The sequence below is a fragment of the Manis javanica genome, chromosome 7 (assembly GCF_040802235.1).
Source record: "Manis javanica isolate MJ-LG chromosome 7, MJ_LKY, whole genome shotgun sequence".
Classification (NCBI taxonomy): Eukaryota; Metazoa; Chordata; class Mammalia; order Pholidota; family Manidae; genus Manis; species Manis javanica.
The window spans coordinates 19,306,016-19,329,960 of NC_133162.1; the positions used below are offsets into that span (position 1 = coordinate 19,306,016).

Sequence of the window (23,945 nt, forward strand, 5' to 3'; positions counted from 1 at the left end):
TTTGGGGAAGTTACTTACCTCTCTGTGCGTCTTTGGCTATTACCAGAATTTGTACACCATGGCCTCATACTTTCTGCCCACTGAGAACCTTTGACTTTCCTCAGTCCCTAAGTTCTTTCCATCAAGAGGCAAGGGGATTATCAGCTGGGAAGGACCTGGCTTGGGATATGATATTTTCTTTCGCTAAAGCTTCCTAGGTTAGAGGAAGTGTTTCCATTCATTCCCTGACAGGAAGGGACCAGGTCTGTGTGGGAGTGATGAGTGGTGCTACCTTGGAGGTGCACATAAACAGGAAATTTGGAAACAAGCTCATATGTAAAGAGATTTAAGGTAGAGAATCATTGGTACTTAAAACAGAAATTCAGCCTTTTCAGAAAAATAACAGATGCCTAAATGTCAGTGGCAAGCAAGGGAGAAGACTGGATGTGCTTTTCTTAGTAGGATCTCGGTGAGAAGAGAGCAGTTCTGAGCTCTTTCTCTTGACTTGCTTTGCTCTCCAGATGAGGAAATAGTGGCTAAAGGAAACAGTTCTTATAGCCTTTAATTAATTAGGGTCTTGCGCAGTGTGTGCTGATGTTCAGCCTGCCTTTTCAGCTAGACTGTCATTCCCTGACGGCCAGGCCAGGATTTGCCAGCCTTTATAGGCTGGGCCTTGCACAGGGCCTCGCACATGGAAAGCGGTCTGCACGTGACTGACCGAGGTTCAATTTGTTGCCCTTTTTGTTTTCCAGAGTGAATACATTGCTCCGTGTGACTGTCGGCGGGCCTTTGTCTCTGGATTTGATGGCTCTGCAGGTGAGTTGCTAAATTCTCTGTTCTTTCTATATTTTTGTTCACCTCCCCAAAATAACTGGACCAAGTTTCAGCCTTTGATAGAGAAAGAAAATGCGAACCAGACATTCCCCACTGAGCTTCTGCAGAAAGGTGTGAGCATTCCCCAGCTCCCTAAGATCACCTTTTAGTGACCCTTTTCTCTATGCCTTTGCTTTTAAAGTTTTAACAATTTTTATTTCAAAAAAGTTTTTAACTTTTAATTGAATATTCATACATAGAGAAAATAGTATGAGTTAAACTGAGTAAACCTGTGTAGCTAGCACTTAAGAAACATGACATTAATGGCACCGCAGAATCCCTGCCTTAGCTCACTGCCCCTGTATAATTCTCCAAGTGCTTGGCTTCTGCTTTCTCTATTTTCACTTTCAGTTCAGACAAAGGTGAATGTTGAGCTACATTGGTGACCTGGCCTAACTTTTCCAAAACTGTTGTGCTCTTGAGTTTCAAAAGTGATTTTCCCTGCATCAGACTCCCATCCCTTAAGCCCGCTAGACCTGGCAAGAGCTACTCTCTGTTAGTCCATAGCTTCCCCGGATAGAAGTACTTGTGCTGGTTGGCACGTTAGGGTTGTTTTTGGCTGACAACATCTACTGAAAACCTTGAGTTCTGCCAGGTTTGTAGGACCTGAGGGCAGGCGGGGGTAGGGGAGGGGAGGCATAAGCCTCCTGCTGGTGGAGTACTCACATACGCTTGATCTCCCTTGGGCCAAGGTGAAATAGCTCCTTTGGGGTGATCACTGGGCACAACCAAGTGCACCTCTGTCTTGTTGATTCTGAGGCCGTTGGGGCCCCAGTCCTTGGTGCTGCTGGCCTGACTCAAGCCACCCAAGCTGGGCACTGTGCCAGCACAGTCCTTAGGCAGCCTGGTTTGCCTCAGGGTTGTTTCCTCTGAGCTCGACCTGCAACTGGTCTCAGCGGCACTGTCTTCTCTTGCCTAGAGTTCCTCTGGAGCCAAAGGCCCGTCTGCCCCGCTGGTGTAGTGGTGGGAGGCTGGGCCCTGCAGGAGCTGGTACCTCTCACTGAGCATGACCTCCTGCTGCCATTTTGTGCAGCTTCTGGGTGGTTGTCAGAGACCTTTCTGGTTTTTTGGTTTCCCTGCTCCAGGCACGGCCATCATCACAGAAGACCATGCAGCCATGTGGACTGATGGACGCTACTTTCTCCAGGCTGCCAAGCAGATGGACAGCAACTGGACACTCATGAAGATGGGTGTGTAGAAGCATGGCCAGCCCGGCCTTAGTTGGTCAGCTTTGGGCGGGGACCTTAGAGCTCCTCAGGGCTTCTGGATCTCAGCCCTCATTCAGGGTCATGGATCCTTTAGAGAATCCAAAGTATCTTAGTCCACTCAGGCTGCCACAACAAAGTGTTGTGAACTGGGTGGCTTAAACAACAGAAATTTGTTTTCTCAGTCCTGGAGGCTGGATGTCAAGATCAGGGTGCCAGCGTGGTCAGGTTCTGGGGAGAGTTCTCTGGCTGACTTTCAGGTCTCTCTTCCTCTTCTTACAAGGCCACCAGTCCTATTGGATTGGAACTCCACCCTCATGACTACATTTAACCTTAATTACCTCCTAAATCCCTTGTCTCCAAATACAGTTATGTTGTAGGAGGTAGGGCTTCAATGTAAGAATTTTGGGGGGACACAGTCCAATTTATGGCACAAGAAAAACCAAGAAAATGGTATGCTTACCTATACATACCATTCAGCATTCAATTTTGGAAGGCACTGATTCAAGATACTCATTTTAGTGAGGGGAAACAGGCCAAAGGGGACAGTTGATTTGCTGCAGGTCACATAGCTTGCTGTGTGTGTGAGACGCATGCACTGAGGGCCTTCCCACTGCTCTTTGCTGCCTCATGACTCAGAGCAATAAAACTAAGGGTCATTGGCAATGGGAGCTGGAAGCTGTCCCCATGAGGATCTCTCTAAGGATACTGGGCTGGCTTCTGGCAGCTCAGCTTTGGAGAAGAGCAGTGAGCTGGGCAAGAGCAAGGGTCTGAACTTCCTTGGGAAGTTACTATATTCTCAGGGCTTTGGTTTCTGCATCTCTAAATTGGGATACTAGTAAGTACCACATGAAATGGAGAGGATTAAAGAAATCATATTTGGAATGTGTAGAACTCAGTGTTTATTGAATAAGTGTGTATGTGTGTGTATGCTCTTGTTTTTCATTTAACTTGTGTATATTTTTCCTTTCATTAAAATAGTCTTCAGAAATACAGTTTTAGTGGTTGTACCAAGGTGTCTCCCTCCTGAATTTTGAACTTGGGGAACAGAAGATAGGGAGGGAGAAAAAGGGTTACCAGGGCTAAGTGAGGAGAAGATGAGGTGAAATACCTGATACTTCTTAATTGTTGTAGGAGGTAATGAGGAAAGTGGGTTGTCACCAGTTGAGGGAGCAGAGGGCTGTTGTTGCTGAGATGAGACAAGACAGAGATCCAGTTAGCTAGCCCACTGAGGGGTGTGCATGTGCACATGTGCACCACGCATTCTCCGTGTACATATAGATGTGTTGTTTGTCTTAGGAATTAGGAACGTTTTTGCTCTGGAAATGGATTTATTTTAAATTTCTATTTCTCAAAAATATTTTTTAGAATACAAAAACACCAAAGCTACAGGTTATTGTCACAATTGTTCCCCAACTCCTTACACACACACACACACACACACACACACACACACACACACAGAAGCAGGCATCTGGAGCTGTGGGGCAGCTGTAAATGGACAGGCTAGTGGGCTTTAAACATGTTAATTGCATGCCTCTTGTAATGGCTTGTGGACCCTCAACATATATTTGTTTATATGTTATAAATATGTGCTAGTGTCCATCTGTATTTCAGATATCAGCAAAGATTAATTTATTTTTTATAGAAAATACAAATAGACGTTCTAATACTTTTGCACCCCAGTGATCCTTTAGTGTACCCCTGGAATGTGGCATCTCTCTTTGGGACCACATTATCAGCTCTCAGCTCTGTTAGCAGTTTGAGGGTCGGAGTATCAGAGAAGTGAAACCTGTCTGCCTCTTCCTTAAAGTAGGTAGGTGGCAGCCTTGGAGAACGGTCCTTTTCCTTTCTAAGCCCTTGTCTCGTTTTGGTGTCTCTTCCCTAAGCTCACCTTTCCTCAGGAGTCTCTCCTGCAGAGGGAGATTCTGGTGCATTTGATTAGTGAGTGATTCATCCCTGGGGTTTTGCCAAATACCTGTCTGCTAGGAAATGATGTGACTTCATCCTGGGAAAGTAATACTAGGGGCATTAAAAGAAACTTCATTAGTAAGTGACTTGGTCGGTGGTTTGAAAAATAATAGGAAAGAATCAAATAGCAAAATAACAGCTCAATGCCAGTTTTTAGGTGGTTTTTTAGAACTGAGCTTCATGAGCTCATTTCTTTATAAACCTTTGAACTTCCCTTCTATGGCTATATGGTTATCAGTAGTCAGTAGAGAAAATAGGAAGGATAAACACTCTTAGAATATGTGAATTTTCACTCTAAATATACATATATTTCACCAAGGTGTTGGTTAGTAAAACCCTGATGAGTTAAGAAGTACATATCCTGAAGAAGATACTGGCTTGGAGTAAAGAAAAACTAGAATATCAAAAATAACTAGTTCCTTTCTTGAAGCTTACTGGGTGTCCTATGACTAGTCTCTTAGAAATGGAAAGGACTGTTTGCTCTTGGGAGTTGGGAAAGCCCGGGAGCTGCGCCCGGTGACAGTGGTGGGTGCCTGTGTGTGGAAAGATTCTTTGCTGCCAAGACTTGTGTTCAGCTCTCCAGTCCGGCCTGCTTGTGAGTGGGAGCCTTTTCTCTGCCACTCTGCCTTTCATGAGGGGAGGGCACTGTGGCACGTGTGTTCCTCTTACCTGGTGTGGGATGTGAGGGAGGCTCCCAGCCCCCGCCTTCACCAGATCACCCCCCAAATTCTCATTAAGTGATCAGCAGTGGTAAAGTGACCCAAAGGCTAATGAGATGATCTTGGTGATGACACCACGTACCTGTGTTGCAGGGATTCCCAGGATGCCATTTTACCAGGGGTCGAATGAAAATCTTGCCTTTTTTTCCCTTCTGTATTATCTTTATCTTATGCTTTCCTTATATACCATCTTACACTTTTCACAGCCTTCCAGGGTTAAGGGGGGTTCAGATTTCCTGTGTGCTACCAGTCCACCTTAAAGGAGGTACTTAATAAAGACCCCTCCTGTCATGGTGTCAGTGTACTGCATCTGTTTGGGTAGAATGATGAGCTTGGGTCCACTGGGAATTGTTTTTTACCAGTTCTTCCCTCTCTAGGTCTGAAGGACACACCAACTCAGGAAGACTGGCTGGTGAGTGTACTTCCTGAAGGATCCAGGGTTGGTGTGGACCCACTGATCATTCCTACAGGTGAGTGAGCTTGGGTCCTTCCAGCCTGCATGAGGAAGTGAGTTCTAGATGCTTCTCTGTCCTTGTTTGCTTATGTGGAACATTTGGGTGCTCAGCATGACTTGATGTCACCACAGAGACTGAGTGAGGAGAAGAGCTCTGGTGTGGAGACAGGGCAAGGCCACTGGTGCCGAAGATGTCCTCTTGTAGTTCCTCATCCTGCATACCCAGCGCCGGGCCATGGGGAATTGCCGTTTTGTAAGGCGCCAGGCTCTCGAGGCCCTGCTGCTGGCCTCTGCTGGAATGGGCATTCAGTTCATGCATGGCTAGGTCATCTGTGTTTCTTCCCAGATTACTGGAAGAAGATGGCCAAGGTGCTGAGAGGTGCCGGCCACCACCTTGTTCCTGTCAAGGAGAACCTTGTGGACAAAATCTGGACAGACCGCCCTGAGCGCCCGTGCAAACCCCTTCTCACACTGGGCCTGGGTTACACAGGTCAGAACCCTGCTGTGTCCCAGCCCTCACCCTTCACCCCTCCCCACGAGGCATCGTCTCTATCCCAGTCCTCTGAATCAAAGTCGGGCTTGAGCTGATGGGACGACATTGCTCTCCCTGCCGCCCACAATGTAGGGGGTTTGATAGAAGCAGGAGCTTTATTTGTTTCCACTGTTGCTGTCTACTTGCCTCTTGATTTGGCATTGTCTATTCTGCTAGGGCTCTTCTGGGAAGACCCTTGGGTGCTGCTAGATGGCTGTTTACCACTCAGTTGCTAGCAGCCCCTCTAACTGGATACTGGAAACACAGCTTAAAGGTTGCTAGGCTCCATTCCCTTTTCTTCTGCCAGCATTTGTAGGTTCACCTTCCTAGGCTCCCACCCTCATCTTGTACCTTCTGTTTTAAAGGATTTGGAGTGGGGGGGGGGTTTCTTTGGCCTCTTTGATAGTGGTGGGTGAGGAGCAAGTTCTGTGAACCATTTGTGGAGATGAATGTTTAGATTTATAGAATAGTAAGGGGTGCAGAGGGAGGCTGGGACGTGGGGCTGCAGGGGAGGGAGCCTTGCTGTAGAAACAGAAGAGAAGAGGTGGATGGGGGATGTCTGGAATGTAGGCAGATTGCCCAGAGGGGTCCTGGGAAGAAAGCATTACAGCCCAGACTCTCAGCCAAGTTTTAAACAGCATTCCGGAGCTGATCTTCAAAGCAGTGTTTTGTTGTGGTGGCAACTTGCTTTCCTTGTGATGCCCTCACTAGAAGGGTAGCGCAGATTGCCAGGGATATAGGTCCAGAGATGGCCCAGGGTCAGCTAAACATTTTCCATCAGCATGTTTTGAATTTTTTTAACTGAAGCAGAGGCTCGGACCTATTGCTTATAGGAGAGGGGAAAGCCTATGTTGCTGTTAAGATTTCTGTAGGGCAAACATGAGTGCCTGTTCTTTGCAGGACACTGTGCTAGGTGGTGGTGAGTAAGACAAGGGAGCCCCCTCCACAGGTGGCTGTAACCTGAATTACAAGTGCCATTTTGTGGTGGGTGGTGGTGGTGGTGGTGATGGGGGTGCGCACCTCTAAGGCCGCACTTTCATCCTGGGGAACAGCAAGGAGGCCCAGGCTGTGTCTGACGGGGCAAGTGTGATTTGGAAGAACTAGTCACAGTGAGTCAGCCTGCAGGGAATTCCCAGGTCTTAGTGCCAAAAGGCGAGTCTTGTCGTTCCAGGAATGTAAAGTGGTGGGTGATACTCCTTTGACCTCTGAGACTGGGTACGTTTTCTCTGCTGGGTAGTGTGTTCTTATAGCTCTCTCTGCTTCCTCTGTTGCATCAGTCTTTTTGTGGAAGTGTAACTAATTGCAGGTTTGTCTTCCTTTCTAGATTGTAAGCCCCATCATGGCAGGGACTGTGTAGCATAGAGCTGTAACCATAGCGACCTGCATAGTACCTAGCTGCTGTCTATACCTGGGAACCCTGATTGCTTCATAGACATTTATTGAGTGAACAAATGAATTAATTTTGCTGGTGAGGCAGTCAGGGCTCTAAAAAATCAGCTGGCTTGGACAGAGTCACACCTTATGTAGGGCTTGAGTCCAGGCTTCTTGTATGTCAGGCTACATGCTCCCTATAAGATGTGGTGCTGGGTAAGAATGTTTAGGACAGGCTCTCTCATTTGGCTCCTGTGGGTCTCTGGAACCAGGGCTGGTGTTGGAAGCACCTTGTTTCTTGCAGGCATCTCCTGGAAAGACAAAGTTGCAGATCTTCGGTTGAAAATGGCTGAGAGGAACGTGGTGTGGTTTGTGGTCACCGCCCTGGATGAGATTGCATGTGAGTGCGCTGGGGTCACTGCTGGGGCACGCTACCCAGTTTCTCTCCTGGTTCCATGGAATCTGTGTGTTCATGCCATTCAGCTTTCTAAGTGACCAGGGAATAAACAGAAGGCTGTGTCACCAAATGGGTATATGATACGCCATGTAGGATGAAGAAAGAATTACAGGGAGTTGGGGGGTGTGTGTAGCTTTGCTCAGAGTAGTAGTACAGGGACTGAAGTTAGATCTGTGGTGATGTCCACTTCTGGCCACTCTTGTTAGGACTGTGACAGCCCTGCAGGAGGATGTGTCTTCCTAACATTTTGTGTCTGTCAACATTGGTGTCTCCTTAGAGGTGTAGAAGTGGGATCACTCTTCCTTATACTTTCCCTGTAGTTCCTCAAGTTCTTTGCAGTAAGAATGTTGTATAAATATTCTTACCTCAGGAAACTCAGTAACTGAAAATTCTTCATCAAGCTTTTTGATAAAATAGCAGTTCCTCAATCTTTAGACCTCAAGCAATTTGTTAAGTACCTTCTGTCATCTTCTAGAATGTGAAGGAATCTGGTTGGTTGAACCTTCCTGTCCTGTCTGTTGTTTTCTGACTGGATTTGACCCAGGGTAACTGAAAAGAGCCATTACGTTTTTATTTTCTCAGTAGAGAAAAAGACCCTGCTATATGTGTCCTATCTCTTCAGTCCCTGACCCCAAAGCTTTGTCAGGTATCAGTGATAGTTGACACATATGCCATGTATCAGTGAATTAGATCCCTAATTAACTTGTAACCTCAACATAAGAGGAAAAAAACATATACAGCTAATTTCTCCCCTTGATTATAGAAAAGACACATTCCTGTTGTAGAAAACCTAGAAAATGCAGAGGAAGTAGAAAGAAGCAAAAAATCACCTATAATCCTGTTACCTAGAGATAATCACTGTTCATACTCTGTGCATATGTAATTTTGTAGCTTGATTGTGTCAATGTGTCAGTATACTCTAAGCATATGTAAGCATAATTTTAAGTGAATATTAAATAACCTTCTCATATGGTTAGAGTGTAATTTATTTAAAACCAAGCCGCTAAGGATGACCTTTGGGTTATTTCCAATTTTTCCATGATTTTATTACAGTGCTGTCACTGAAATCTTGGTGCATCAGAAGTAGTGTTTTCGTTTCTGAGGATTTTCTTCTTCCCATTTCTGGTTGGCTTTTTTAGGGGTAGTATTAGTGGCTAGAGGATGTGTGTGTGGTAGGGCTCTGGGCCCATCTTGCCATTCACCTTCCAGAGAGGTTTATAGTGGTGTCTGAACGTACCCATCCTGCCATGCCCTCATCAACCCCAGTACTGTCAGCTTTTAAAAAGTGCTAGTTTTTTAAAGGTAAAAAATTTGGCCTTTAGGCCATTAGTTTAAATGGCTTTTTTGTACTCGGACCCTCCTGAGAGTGAGAGCAACCACTGGGAGTTGGATACCCTGGGACCCCAGCTGGTCGCTCTGATGCCCCTGTAGTTCCTGTCCACACCGCCGGACGCGGGCTGCAGGGGATCTTCCACCCAGCCTTGCCGGCCTGCCCACAGCTACCCCGGTGGGCTGCGGCTCGGGTTGCAATCACGGGCCTAAGCTCCGCTGACTCACTGCTTTTGTTTGTCTGCGGGGAAGCTCCGCCTCCACGGGGCTCTGACCCTAGTCAGGAGCAGTTCGTTTGGCCTTCCTTGTGGATGGGTCTCGGTTTTCCTACCCTAGGTCGTTTGTCTCAGAAGGGAGAGAATGCTTGGCTTCTCCCCCGTTATTTGGGAGCATCGAAAGTTTTTCTGCAGCAAGGCCAGGCCTGGCAGGTCATCACTAGGCGGACCATTTCAACTCTTTGTTTGGAGAGCATTTCTCGTGTTTTCCGACTCTTCCATTCTTTTTTTGGGACAGCGATGTGGTGGCTTAAGAAACAGCTCTGGTGCCATCATTTGTCCGACAAGAGCAACTGCAGCTCAAAGGTGGAATAGGAAGTAAGGGTCCCGGCCTTCCTGAGAGGTGCCGCCGATTCCTTCCCTAGCAGTCTGAGGCCCTAACCTCCCCCTACACACTACCCCTTAAAATCTCAGGTCAGGCAGGTGACAGGAGTTTTTGTTTTTGTTTTTTTTAGGGCTGTTCAATCTCCGTGGATCAGATGTGGAGCATAATCCGGTATTTTTCTCCTACGCAGTTATAGGACTAGAGACGATCATGTGAGTGTTCGCTCCACACCCAAAAGTCCCTCCACCACAGCTCCTGGGAGCCCCGGTCCCCCCTCCCTGGTGACGGCCCACCAGTCACTGCCTGACACCCCTTGCCTTCCTCTTGCTGTTACCTTTCCCGCCTTTTTCCTCTCCCTTCTTGTTTGCCTTAACAGTAGTCATTTATTTATATTCCACCTCTTTTAATCCTCCAAAAGATTTGAAATCTGTGAAAGTATGTCTAGTATTATGAGATAAAAAAAATAACTAGGTGAGGACTTCAGAACAAAACCAGAGTAGTTTCGTGTATAAAATTCCTGATGCAAAGTTTTGTTGAGTACACACATTTGATTCCAGGTTTTGTAGTAGCCATTGCAAAAGGATACATACACAGGCTCAGTTGTGCAATCCTGGGTCTATAATGCAAATAAACAGTTAATTTAAAGGTCAGAAATTATATAGGAAAACCCCTTCAGTTGTGCCTTGTTGAACTGTTAGTTTATCTGCTAAAGCATTGCTGTGGCCTTCCTGCCATTGCTTTTCTATTTGGATGGTTTTCTTCATTCAGCTAACACATTTATTGAGTGCTAGGGTGAATAAGACAGACAGGGTCCCAGGTTAGAGTTGGGGAGATGAGCATCTCCTTGGGATTCTGGCATATAAGTAGGCACTAGCTTTCAGTGGGATGGGTACGGGTGTTAGAGGAGGGGCTGACCTGGACTTGGGGGTCAGAGGAGACTCTCTGGGAAGCAGAGGTTAAGGGCACATATGAGTTACATAGGTGAATGGGGGGGGGGGATGGCTAAGGAATCTGAGCAGAGAGAACAGCGTTTACTGAGGCTCTGGACAGGAGAGAGCACACGACATGTGGAGGACCTGGAGTGGTTCAGTGGTTCAGTGTGGTCGGAATGTGGAGTCTGAAGCCAGTAGGAGAGCAGGGGCCGCATAAAAGAAGGCCTTGTAAGCCAAGTTCAGGAACTTTTCCTTTATCCCAAGGATAATGGAATGCTAGTGAATTAATTTTTCACAGGGAAGCATATGATCAGGTTTGTAAATTATGAAGAATATTATGGCTATGGAGAATAGGATGGAAAGGGACAAGACTGGAGGCAGGGAGACCAGCAGAGAGATGGCAGTGGCCTGAATCTGGGTGGTGACAAGGCAAGCCTTTGCTAAAGTTGGCTGTCCCAGGCCAAAGGTCCAAAGACCTTTGTGAAGAAGGAAGGAGGGACATCAAGGAGGACATTGTCCAGGTCCTGGTGTGGGCAGCTAGATGGATGGTGACAGCCTTTATGGGGACAGGGAGTGCAGTTTGGAGAGCAGCATTTGGGAAAGGAATGGGGATGAAGGAGAAGCTGCTTGGTTTTGGTTTCAGAAGGTGCATGTGTGTGGGTCCATGCTCTCACGCTCTCCATCATGTGCCCCGCTTTTCCTGTCACCTCACCTTTGGCCCCTCTGCAGGCTCTTCATTGATGGTGACCGCATAGGCACCCCCCATGTGAAGGAGCACCTGCTTTTTGACGTGGGCCTGGAAGCGGAACACAGAATCCAGGTGCTTCCCTACAAGTCCATCTTGAGCGAGCTCAAGGCCCTGTGTGCTGACCTCTCCCCAAGGGAGAAAGTGTGGGTCAGTGACAAGGCCAGCTATGCGGTGAGCGAGGCCATTCCCAAGGTTGGTACCCACACTGAGACCCATCTAAGTCCTGCCATATTCTAGCTCCTTTCCAGTTCTGGCAACATGCAGCTTTGTCTTTGAAGCAGAGCTTGACATGTGCAGGGTGAGACCTTTGGGCTGGAGTGCTGTTGAGAGTCTTAGGGCCCTTAGAACTCACTGAGTCCTGTGTTTTCTGAAGTGTGGCATGAGAGATGATTTTAGGTGGTACACATTAATACTTAGGCTGATTTAGCTGTATCAGCTAAAGCGTTTTAGTGCATACTAGAAAAAAACATTTCTAGCATATGAGACCATGGTATAAAAATAATGTATTATGACAAAGTTGAACAAAGTAAGTTGATTTAAAGAATGGTCTGAAGAAAAGTTTTAAATAAGTAAGGTTCCAGGGTCTGGGGCGGCTGAGGTAAGAGTTGTGCAGGTGGTAGGAGAAGGCCTGGAGTTTGGGAATTACCACTCTACACATGCCCCTCCCCCACCACATTTTTTTAAAAATTAAGGTATCATTGATATGCAATCACATGAACAACATTGTGGTTTCAACATTCACCCATATAATCAAGTCCCCCCAACCAACCCCACTGCAATCACTGTCCATCAGTGTAGTGAGATGCTATAGACTCATTACTTGTCTTCTCTGTGCTTACTGCATTCACTATGACCTACCTGTATTGTGAGTGCTAATTATAGTGCACCTTAATCCCCTTCTCCCTCCCTCCCCACCTACCCTCCCCAGCCCCTTCCTTTGGTAACCACTAGTCCCTTCTTGGAGTCTGTGAGTCTGCTGCTGTTTTGTTCTTTCAGTTTTGCTGTTTTCATGCTCCACAAATGAAATAATTTGGTACTTATCTTTCTCCACCTGGCTTATTTCATTCAGCATTTAATACCCTCTAGCTCCATCCATGCTGTTGCAAATGGTAGGATTTGTTTTTTTTATGGCTAAATAATATTCCATTGTATCTATATACCACATCTTCTTTATCCATTCACCTACTGATGGACACTTAGGTTGCTCCCATATCTTGGCTATTGTAAATACTACTACAGTAAACATAGGGGTGCATATATCTTTTTGAATCAGGGATCTTGTTTTCTTTCTTTCTTTTTTTAAATTAAGCTATCATTGATATACAATCTTATGAAGGTTTCACATGAGCAACATTGTGGTCACTACATTCACCCATATTATTGAGTCCTCCCCACCTACCCTCCCCAGCCCCTTCCTTTGGTAACCACTAGTCCCTTCTTGGAGTCTGTGAGTCTGCTGCTGTTTTGTTCTTTCAGTTTTGCTGTTTTCATGCTCCACAAATGGTAGGATTTTTTTTCTCACCAAAGTCAACTGTTCGTCAGTATAGCATGATGCAGGGATCTTGTTTTCTTTGGGTAAATTCCTAGGAGTGGAATTCCTGAGTCTAGTGGTATTTCTATTTTTAGTTTGTTGATGAACCTCCATATTGCTTTCCATAATGGTTGAACCAATTTACTTTCCCACAAACAGTGTAGGAGGATTCTCCTTTCTCCACATCCTCACCAGCATTTGTTGTTTCTGGTCTTTTGGATGTTGGCCATCCAAGCTGGTGGGAGGTGATATCTCATTGTGGTTTTAATTTGCATTTCCTTGATAATTAGCAATGTGGAGCATCTTTTCATGTGCCTGTTGGACATCTGAATTTCTTCTTTGAAGAAGTGTCTGTTCAGCTCCTCTGCCCATTTTTTAATTAGGTTATTTGTTTTTTGGGTGTTGAGGCATGTGAGTTCTTTAAATATTTTGGATGTTAACCTCTTATTGGATATGTTGTTTACGAATATATTCTCCCATACTGTAGGGTGCCTTTTTGTGCTGCTGGTGGTGTCCTTTGCTGTACAGAAGCTTTTTAGTTTGATGTAGTCCCATTTGATTATTTTTGCCTTTGTTTCCCTTGCCTGAGGAGATGTGTTCAGGAAAAAACTGCTCAGGTTTTTATTCACAGAGAAAGACAATGAATGACTTACATTCAGGTCTTTGATCGATTTTGAGTTTACTTTTGTGAATGGGGTTAGACAATAATCAAGTTACATGTCTCCAGTTTTGCCTACACTAGTGGTTGAAGAGGCTGTCATTTTCCCATTGTATGTCCTTGGCTCCTTTATCATATATTAATTTGCCATATATGTGTGGGTTTGTATCTGGGCTCTCTATTCTGTTCCATTGATTTCCGAGTCTGTTCTTGTGCCAGTACTAAATTGTTTTGATTATTGTGGCTTTGTAGTTAGGGAGCTTGAAGTTAGGGAGCATAATCCCCCCCAGCTTTGTTCTTCCTTTTCAGAATTGCTTTGGCTATTCAGGGTCTTTTGTGGTTCCAGGTGAATTTTAGAGCTATTTGTTCTAGTTTGTTGAAGAATGCTATTAGCATTTTGATAGGGATTGCATTGAATCTATAGATTGCTTTAGGCAGGATGGCCATTTTGACAGTATTAATTCTTCCCATCCACGAACATGGGATGTATTTCCATTATTGGTGTCTTTAATTTCTCTCGTGAGTGTCTTGTAGTTTTCGGGGTATAGGTCTTTCACCTCCTTGGTTAGGTTTATTCCCAGGTATTTTATTCTTCTGATACAATTGTAAATGGAATTGTTTTCCTGATTTCTCTTTCTGTTAGTTCATTCTTAGTATATAGGAATGCAACAGATTTCTGTGTATTAATTTTATATCCTGCAACTTTGCTGAATTCAGATATTAGTTCTAGTAGTTTTTGGGTGGATTCTTTAGTGTTTTTTATGTACAATATCATGTCATCTGCAAACAATGACAGTTTAACTTCTTCCTTACCATGCCTTTTATTTCTTTGTGTTGTCTGATTGCTGTGGCTATGACCTCTAGAACTATGTTGAGTAAAAGTGGGGAGAGTAGGCATCCTTGTCTTGTTGCCTGTCTTAATGTAAAAGATTTCAGCTTTTTGCTGTAAGTATGATGTTGGCTGCCCCACTACATTTTTTAGGTAAGAATAGTGGCCCAGAGTTGGCTTGGGAAGTTGGGAACTTGACAGAGGTCAAATGATAATGATAGCCCTGTTCTTTACTGAGCCCCTGCTGGGGTGGTAAGCAGCTGATACCTGTCCCCAAATTTTAATTAGGGCTCGGGGCACAACTTGAATCCAAGTCACCTTGGATGTGTTTACACTGTCCTGCCCTTTGACTAGCCCAGTGATATTCTGTTTTGTCCTTTGAGCAGTGGCCATCCTGGGAAGAGCCCAGGTCTGGCCCTGTAGACCTGGCTTGTCATCGTACCCCTGCTGCTCTCACACTGTATGCTACTGAGTTACTTAGAACTTTATTTCTGGACCTAAGTGGGCACCACACCTGCACTCTCTGTTTCATGAGGGGCGCATATGTGAGAGAGAGGAGGGTAGATTGAGTGACAACTGTTTGAGAAGCTCTGTAGAAGTGCAAGGTGATACTAAATCACCCTCCCTGTAACACAGGGCTGGATTCTGACTTGTTCTTAAATTGGAAATGGTCTTCCCCAGCCCTTTAAGATCAGGTCATGGGTAATAGTGACATGTGGTCCCTGACAAGAGGAAGGAAGGAGCTTGGGCCCTCCGTTACCAGTCATGTCCTTCCCTTCACAGAGGGCAAAAGCCTTCTTGAAGCAGAAAGAAAGGGATTATTTCAGTCAAACTTTGATCTGTTAGTTAATTCTGACTATTGATCATGGAGGCTTGAAAAGCCGTATCTTGCTGATGGCCAGCAGCCAGCAGTCTCAAACAGCTAGAGAAGTGGGGGATTGAAAGCCATGTTTGATGTACTGTGTCTTTTTGGAGGAGCTCAAGCCCCTTGTCATGCTCAGAGTCACGCACCAAAAGGTGCAGGTCATTGATTCCCACGGCACAGCTGGGTGGGTCCCGAGTGGGAACTCTTCAGATGATTTGTCTTAAGTGTGATGTGTGGGGTGGAGAGGTGATTGCCTTTGTCTTGGCTGAGTGGAGCCAGGCTCGATTCACCACGCTACTGCCCTTTGCCCCTAGGATCATCGCTGCTGTATGCCTTACACTCCCATCTGCATCGCCAAAGCTGTGAAGAATCCTGCTGAATCCGAGGGCATGAGGCGAGCTCACGTGAGTAAAGCAGCCTGTGCAGAAGGGATGGATGGTGGTCAGAAGGCCCAGCCCCTCACCTGCTGTCAGAACTTTTCTGAGCCTTCCCACATTAATTACAGAATGGAATAAAATGCACAGTGAGCTAGAACATACCACACAGGAAAAGATATTGATGATGATTATGATAATGATGGTGGTGGTGATGATGGTGATGGCAGTGATGGTGATGATGATGGTGATGGTGGTGGTGATGGTGATAATGACAGTGCTGGTGGTGATGGTGGTGACCGTGATTGTGATGATGGTGATGATGGTGGTGGTGGTGGTGATGGCAGTGATAGTGATGGTGATCGTGATGGTGGTGGTGATTGTGGTGATGGTGATGTGATGGTGATGATGGTGGTGATGGTGATGATGGTGGTGATGGTGATGGTGATGATGATAGGTTTGATGATGATTTTTCCTAGAAAGATTTGGGGCCCAGAGATGGCTTTTGACAGTGGTCTGTCCTTCCTGCCCCTGCAGGACAGTAGTGAACCCACTGAGGGATTTGCCCATGCTCTGAGGCAGGCCCTTTCTAATTGTGTCAGGCTATAGGACAGCAGAGGAGGCCTTTCCCTTGCAGTGGGAATCGCTGCACACTTATTCACAGCAGTGTCTGCCTGTAAAACACTGCGTGCTGATGGCTGGCCCTGTAGGTGCAGCTCTCAGGATCCCATTAGGGCTGGGCTCTGATTCTGCCCATCTGATTTTCAGTAATAACTTTATAATGTCTCCTTTGTTTGCACAGATTAAAGATGCCGTTGCCCTCTGTGAACTCTTTAACTGGCTGGAGAAAGAGGTTGGTTCTCAGTCTTTGTTTAGTACATGGATATAGATAATTCAGAAATTATCAACATGTGGTTCTAACTGTGGCACCCTCCATGTTCTGGTGACTGTGAGGTCTAAGATTTGATTCGATTTCAGTACTTTTCTTTTAATATTTCATTCTGGAAATTTGGAGTGTGTGTGTATTTAAAAATTCTTTAATTGTTAAATAGTAATAAGAAAGTATTTCCTTAACAGCAGATCCTTTGTGGGTTAAAGAACTGTTGTATAACTAAGTAGAATTTCAGTATCTGGAAAAATAACCCTCATGATAATTAAGACAGGCTAATTGTACTAAGATAGACAAATCTTTGTATACGTTTTGAACTTCAATTTCAGCCCTAAAACTTTTTGTATTGAATTGACTTATAGCCATTAATTTCTTGCTCTTTCACTCTGGATAGTTTATAGGAGGGTGATTTCTTTATGCTTTTATTAGCAGTATCATGTTCCCTTTAAATATTTTATTAAAAACTCTTTTAAAATAGCTTAAATTGGGAAAAGAATGTCAGCCAGTGTAACTATTTTTTTCCCTCTTGCAATTGTTCATCATCTGCGTACATCATTTTTTAACTGTAAATCATTTTTACAAATCCATCAGATAGGATTTTGTATTTTTTTTTTCACATAATGTCATAGTGTGTGTGTGTTTTCCATGTGCCCTGAGGCCTTAAAATAAATGTTCCAAATGGAGACTGCATTTAGTGATTTGACTGACTTATCCATTCCTCCTATTTTCAAATGTTTAGATCTTTTTTTTTGCTATTACCAATAACTCTAATATTTTTGCCTTTATCTTTTTGTAATTTATTTAGGGTAACTTCCTTAGGATGATATTCTAGGAGGAGGTGCTTTTGGATTTTTAAACTTAGATGTATTAAGTTTTGGGAGGTTTCAAGGTATAATACTAAGGCAAAATAGTTGAGTGGAAAATTAAACGAATAGAAACCCTTGTACTTAAGATAGCTTTGGTGGGAGCTTTTGGAGATTCCCTCCTTATTAAAGATGAGACATCAACTGTGACTTCTAGACTGAACAGTTGGGACATGGGAATTGAGGAAAAAGCAAGTTTTTAATGTATACCCTTTAATTTGTATGAAATACATAAATTTTTCAAAGCAGATGATTTATAAGCAACTTCTTTATAGGTACCTAAAGGTGGTGTAACAGAGATCTCAGCTGCTGACAAAGCTGAGGAATTTCGTAGGTAAGGATGCATCTGGGGTCCCCAAAGCCTTGTTGCTCACTTCCTTGGTGAGTTAAATGACGCTGGGAGGGCCCGGATTCTTGTCACCGGATTCTTGTCACCATAAGCCTTTCTTCTCTATGTCTTTCTGTTCCAGGCAACAGGCTGACTTTGTGGACCTGAGCTTCCCAACGATTTCCAGTACGGGACCCAATGGCGCCATCATTCACTACGCGTAAGGCATGCGGAGTAACATGCTGCCTGGCCTTGCTGCCACTTTGTGCAGGCGCCTGAGCAGGGGAGAGAAATTATTTCACCAGAGGCCTCAGTGCCTACCTCTGTGTGTCTGTTGAGACCATTCTTATATAAGAAATAAAACCTCTGAAGTCTTATTTGGAGTGGGCACTGGAGTGGTTCCAAACCTCTGGCTTTTGAGTACCTCCTCTGTGCCAAAAAAAAAATATCACCAGGTTTGGATGGGGATATAATCAGCACTCTCTCTTTCCTCCCCGTGGTCTTGAAACCTGGCATCCCAGCCTGTGGAGTTTTTACCAGATGACCTGTAAGAGCCTGTGGACCCACAGAGCTGAGTGTGCCTGCACTGTGACAAGAGGGGCACATGCAGTAGGTTTAAGGACTGATAGATCTGCCCGTGGCCATGGTGGGAGATGGAACTAGGCTTGGTCATTGGGCTTCAGCTTCATCTTCACCCAGTTAAATGGTGTTGGTTTTTGTTGGGCATTTTGAGTTCTTTGTTCCCCATCTGTGATGTGCATGACCAGTGAGAAAATGCTTGGTCCATCTAACTGTGCTGTAGTTGGGCACAGTGTCCCCCCAACCCTGCTTTTTGATAATCGCTTTTATAATTTTTGTCTTGGGGAAAATTTTGATGCTGTGTGTTAGAAACAGATACAGATGTGATTTATTGTGGGCTCACATTAATGCTTCTGTTCCCACATTGAAATATCAAAAGGACTTTAGTTTTTATGTTATGTGTAACTCAGGTGATGAGTTTCTTGGCTGGATATTTTCCTATAGTTTTGCATGTAATTAACACATTAAAAAATTTCAGATCAAGGTGGGAGAAACTTGCTTCTACTTTTTTGTTTCTTCATTGTGGGCTTCTGGAAGACTGTTCAGAGGCAGGGCACTGGAGTGGTTCCATGTCTGGTTGTCTTTTTAGTGGTGTGGCTTGAGTGGCTACTGACACCCTTATTGCTGAGTAGGGGGTGGTGCCTGGGAGTGAAGGAGAACCACCCGCAGTGGCAAGGCGGACCTTGGAATACTCATCCCTTCTAGCATTTTCCACTGCAGTTATATTGTCTGGAAGAAGGCATGGGGGAATTCGACCACTTTGTAAAAATACTTATTGTTCATTTGAAAAAAGTACCCTGGCATGAGAGCATTATGATCCACTCCTTTTCCCAGCAAAAATCCCTTTAGTTTTTCTCCCAAATCAAGACCTGCACCTCTTACCTCTCTGGTGATCTAGAAAGCAAATGGGGAGGCACCTGATGTGGTCAGGACCAAGGAAGGGGCATGGAGGCTGAGGCAGGGGCCTGGTACCCCCATACCCAGAGACAAGGGACTCCAGGCTGCCCTTTTCCCAGTTCCCTGGACTCTAGCCTGGTCCTATTGCATCTATTGATTTAAAAAAAAAAAAAATATGTAAATTATTTTTACATATTATTTCATGAACATGTTTTTCCCCCAGACACAAATGGAGGTAGATATAAAGAAATACATTATTATTCTTTCTCTTGAGCTATTTATCTAGTTGGGAAGATAGATTGACTGGGTCTTGAATAATAGAAGATTAATACTGGTTGGAATTAATTTATTGGGTAACTTTTAATTTTGATATAATTTCAGATTTACCTAAGTTATAAGAATAGTGTAAGGAACTCTTGTATTCCCTCCTCCAGGATTCAGCAAGTGTTTACTTTTATGGAATAATTAATTTTTAATTAATTTTCTTAGGCCAGTCCCTGAGACGAATAGGACCTTGTCGCTAGATGAGGTGTACCTCATTGACTCGGGTGCTCAGTACAAGTAAGTGGACTGGGGCTGCTGTAGAACTTGCCTGTGCTGAGTCAGGCCTTTTGTGTAGCGGGGAGCCGGACTCCAGCCGAGAGCGCTCATCTGGTAATCTCATTCTGTGCCAGCTACTAATGGAATCCATCCGTATCTTGTCCTTTTTCCAACCCCTAGTTGAAAAAAAAGATTGTTTGATAGAAATGTTTAGTCCTTGGCTAGAAGTTGTTAAATACTAAATAAATAACTGAAAGCAAGCTTTCAAAGCCATTGGGAAGTCTACCCCAGCCCATAAGAACTGCCTGCTCCCTCCTTGGACCTTGTAAAGTAAGGGATTAATTGTGGATGAATGAATGAGAAATGAGGGTTGCCTTTGAATTTCTGATTTCCTATGTTCATGTGTTGTGCTCTCACAACTGTCCTTTAGAATCATTTCTCAGAGGAGAGCCAAGATTATGGTTGGTTCTTGATGTGCAGCCCATGAGAAGGAGCTGGAATAGGCATCTGCATTAAGAGAGTGGGAGCAAGGCTTTTGAAAGGTCCACTTCCTGCCACATTTGGGCCTGTGGCTTATGGAGAGCCTAATTATTAAGAGAGCTCAACCAGCCATGTGGAAACCACAGCCCAGCCTTGGGACGCATATGTTGGTATTAATAACAACAGCCTAGAGCTTAGGGTATTGGGATTGCTTGGGTAATAGCGTAAACTTTGGTTCATTTCTAAATTTTAGCAGGATCCCGGAAGTCATCCCTTCTATGTCGTAGGTGTGGATTAGGATGTTCTAAGAGATGCTTTTGGGTATTCTTAGGGTCCATAAACCCTTGCTGTCCTGATAGGAGGAATTGGAGTTTGGCCTTCTGCTAGAACAGGCTCTTACTTACTTTGTCCTGCCTCTCATTCCTAACCCAGGGATGGCCTCTCCCATTGCAGACCGGGAGTAAGTGTGTCAGGGCCTGGCTGAGATCATTCCCACTACATCAGGCCATCCTCACATTCACACTTTGTCTCACGTAATTTTTTATAACAGCTTTATTGACATAAGAGTCACATACTGTATGATTTATCCACTTAGCATAATGTCTTCAAGGTTCATCTATATTGTAGCCTGTATCAGTACATCATTCCATTTTATTACTGAATAATATTCCATTGTGTGAGTAATTTCACTTTTCATCTATTCATCAGTTGATGGACATTTAGGTTTGTTTCCGCTTTTTGAGTTACAAATAATGCTGCTAGGAATGTTTGTGTATAAACATACGTTTTCAATTCTTTGAGCATTTACCTAGGCATGGAATTGCTGGGTCATATGGTAACTCCGTGTTTAAGTTTTTAAGGAATTGCAAATTACTTTCCAAAGTGGCTGAACTCTTTTCATGTCCACCAGCAGGGCATGAGGGTTCTAATTTCTCCACATTTTTGCCTGTCTCATAATTGAGCAAAAGCTTATTTTAACTGAAAAATAATTTGTCCTTTCTTTTGGAAAGGGATGGAACCACAGATGTGACACGGACGATGCATTTTGGGACTCCTACAGACTATGAGAAGGTAAATGTAGAGCAGAATACTCAGGAGGCCCCCTCTGCTTTCTTAAGGAAAACATTGCTCTTATGAAAAGGGATTGTATAGATATGTGAAAATTATATGTGGGATAGTAAAATAGCTCATTACTATGGAATCAGGCTTATGTGCTTCATGACATCCAGTTAATTAATTATTAGAGAAATTTAAAAAGCATTCTGTCTGCTGAAGTCAAAGAAGCTGAGATTCAAGTTTAAGCACTTTGGAATCAGGAAAATGTCTTTGGGGATGGGAATGGGGTAGTGAAATGCATGCTTTTTACAGTGTCTGGGTTTGATTCTGAAAGCCACCCTCCTTTTTTCAAGTTCATTATTCCTGTTTATACACTTGACTCCCTAGGAGCCCTGTGAAATGATATACACTGCTCAGTCTCTGGTCAATGGCATGGAAAGGAGGAAATGTCTGTGAGGTGGAGAGCAGGAGCCTGGAGACTGGGCTTCAGATCTTCTCTGCTGTTAACTGGCTCTGTGACTTTGAACAAAGCACTTAGACACGTCCATAAAGATGGGGTGAAAGTATAGGCCTCCAGGGCTGGTTGTGAAAGTCCCATGAGCCCAAACAGCCCCTGGATCAGAGTCACTTCCCAGTGAATGTTGGTTGAGGCTCTGAGTGAATCTATTTTTCCAGCTCTTTTTGGAAGATTATCCAAGGAAGAGGGTTTTATGTGATGCAGTGGGGCACATTTCATAGCTTTGGCCCCGTGCTCATCTGTTTGTAGAAACTCAGAGGAGTTTGACATTGGGTCCAAGTACCTTTTGTGTGTGTGACTCTTGTGCTGTGTGAACAGCTCCAGACCAGATTGAAGAATGTGGGGTTTAGCCCCAACTCTGCACCTGAATGGCAACTACTAACCTTGTAGACAGCACTCTCTTGTCTGGGTGATAGGGAAGGGCCCTGAGGATACCCTGAGGAAAGGTGATCAGCAGCATAGATGGGAAGCGGGAATGCCTGGCTCTGAGGTCAGAGGCTGCCACTTAGGAGCTGCACCACCTGGCAAGCAATTAATCTCTGTAAAGTGAGGTTGACAGTAGTGCCTCTCTCATGAAGTATGGGATTAAATGAGCAGTGCTTGGCATAGAGGAAGAGCTCAGTAAATGCTAGCTAGTGTCATCAGCACTTTATTACTTTTCCCAGGCTTTATAAGGCTCACATAACATATGGCATGTCAGAATGTTCATTATAATGCAAAGACCTTGTGGTTGTGTTTCTGATAGTTCTTTTTTTTTTTTTTTTTTTAAATTTAAAATTTATTTTTATTTATTTTTTTATTTTTTGAGAGGGCATCTCTCATATTTATTTATCAAATGGTTGTTAACAATAAAATTCTGTATAGGGGAGTCAATGCTCAATGCACAATCATTAATCCATCTCAAGCCTAATTCTCGTCAGTCTCGGATCTTGTGAAGCACAACGAACAAGTTCTTACATGGTGAACAAATTCTTACATAGTGAATAAATTCTTACATGGTGAACAGTACAAGGGCAGTCATCACAGAAACTTTCAGTTTTGATCACGCATTATGAACTACAAACAATCAGGTCAAATATGAATATTTGATTTTTTTTCAGGCGTACAACACAGTGATTCAACATTTATACACATGATAATTCTAGGTACCAGCTATCACCATACCAAGTTGTTACAATATTTTGACTATATTCCTTATGCTATACATTACATCCCGGTTACTTATTTATTTTACAATTGGAAGTGTGTATTTTTTTTTTTTTTTTGAGAGGGCATCTCTCATATTTATTGATCAAATGGTTGTTAACAACAATAAAATTCAGTATAGGGGGGTCAATGCTCAATGTACAATCATTAATCCATCTCAAGCCTAATTCTCGTCAGTCTCCAATCTTCTGAAGCATAACGAACAAGTTCTTACATGGTGAACGAATTCTTACAGAGTGAATAAATTCTTACATGGTGAACAGTACAAGGGCATTCATCACAGAAACTTTCGGTTTTGATCATGCAATATGACCTATAAACCATCAGGTCAAATATGAATATTCATTTGATTTTTGTGCTTGATTTATATGTTGATCCCACATTTCTCCTATTATTATTATTATTTTTATTTTTAATAAAATGCTGAAGTGGTAGGTAGATGCAAGATAAAGGTAGAAAACATAGTTTAGTGCTGTAAGAAGGCAAATGTAGATGATCAGATGATCAGGTGTGTGCCTATGGACTAAGTATTAATCCAGGCTAGACAAGGGCAGCAAGACATCCACGGATGCAGAAGATTTCTCTCAAAGCAGGGGGGGTGAGGTTCTGAGCCTCACCTCTGTTGATCCCCAAATTCTCACCTGATGGCCCCCCTGCGACTGTGCCTGTCTTAGGTTGTTCCTCCCTTGAGGAATCTTACCCGTCTCTGGCTAACCAGTCATCTTCCGGGGCCATACAGGGAAATGTAAAGTTGGTAAGTGAGAGAGAAGCCATATTGTTTGCAAAGGTTAGCTTTTTACTTCTTTGCAGATTTATGCCCTGTGGCTTCTATGCCCAGCACTTGTCTCGAGGTATCTTTACCACCTGGAGGAATTATGATACTCGGTAAATTCGATATGAGGCACGAATTCTATTTAAGGTTTGTAATTAGGAAGGAAGAAGAAAAGCTATAGATGTAGCATATGAAGGAAACTTGGGAGGATTGATTATTTCTTTGACATATCTTCTTGTATAGTACCTTAAGTATGTATAGGTTTTAAACTACTAACTAATTTGCACACACATATTAACATAATAGGAATACGGTGACATAAACAAAGCAAATCTATAATTACCAGCCATCTCCAGTGAAGCCAAGAAAACCATTTAGGCACCCTAGGCAT

At 43.9% G+C, this 23,945-nt stretch overlaps 1 protein-coding gene and 1 long non-coding RNA gene across 12 annotated transcripts in view; one reads left to right on the plus strand and one right to left on the minus strand.

The window, feature by feature from the left end:
• Positions 1-23,945, plus strand: part of XPNPEP1 (X-prolyl aminopeptidase 1) — a 197,040-nt gene that overhangs the window by 21,231 nt on the left and 151,864 nt on the right. For 8 of the 11 annotated variants that reach the window (XM_073240450.1, XM_073240448.1, XM_073240456.1 and 5 more), the window contains 13 exons: positions 732-795; positions 1,938-2,042; positions 5,125-5,217; positions 5,548-5,691; positions 7,409-7,504; positions 9,621-9,702; positions 11,152-11,362; positions 15,368-15,457; positions 16,230-16,280; positions 17,455-17,513; positions 17,650-17,727; positions 19,473-19,544; positions 21,014-21,074. In XM_073240450.1, coding sequence (XP_073096551.1) covers positions 732-795; positions 1,938-2,042; positions 5,125-5,217; positions 5,548-5,691; positions 7,409-7,504; positions 9,621-9,702; positions 11,152-11,362; positions 15,368-15,457; positions 16,230-16,280; positions 17,455-17,513; positions 17,650-17,727; positions 19,473-19,544; positions 21,014-21,074 — 1,206 coding nt within the window. The remainder of the gene's footprint in view (positions 1-731; positions 796-1,937; positions 2,043-5,124; positions 5,218-5,547; positions 5,692-7,408; positions 7,505-9,620; positions 9,703-11,151; positions 11,363-15,367; positions 15,458-16,229; positions 16,281-17,454; positions 17,514-17,649; positions 17,728-19,472; positions 19,545-21,013; positions 21,075-23,945) is intronic. The other 3 variants (XM_073240449.1, XM_073240453.1, XM_073240452.1) reach the window with 3 other exon arrangements.
• The window catches only part of LOC108407849 (uncharacterized), a 42,672-nt gene continuing 38,277 nt past the window's right edge, over positions 19,551-23,945 (minus strand). Inside the window, exon 3 of the long non-coding RNA XR_005056740.2 lies at positions 19,551-19,699. This is a non-coding gene — a long non-coding RNA (uncharacterized lncRNA). The remainder of the gene's footprint in view (positions 19,700-23,945) is intronic.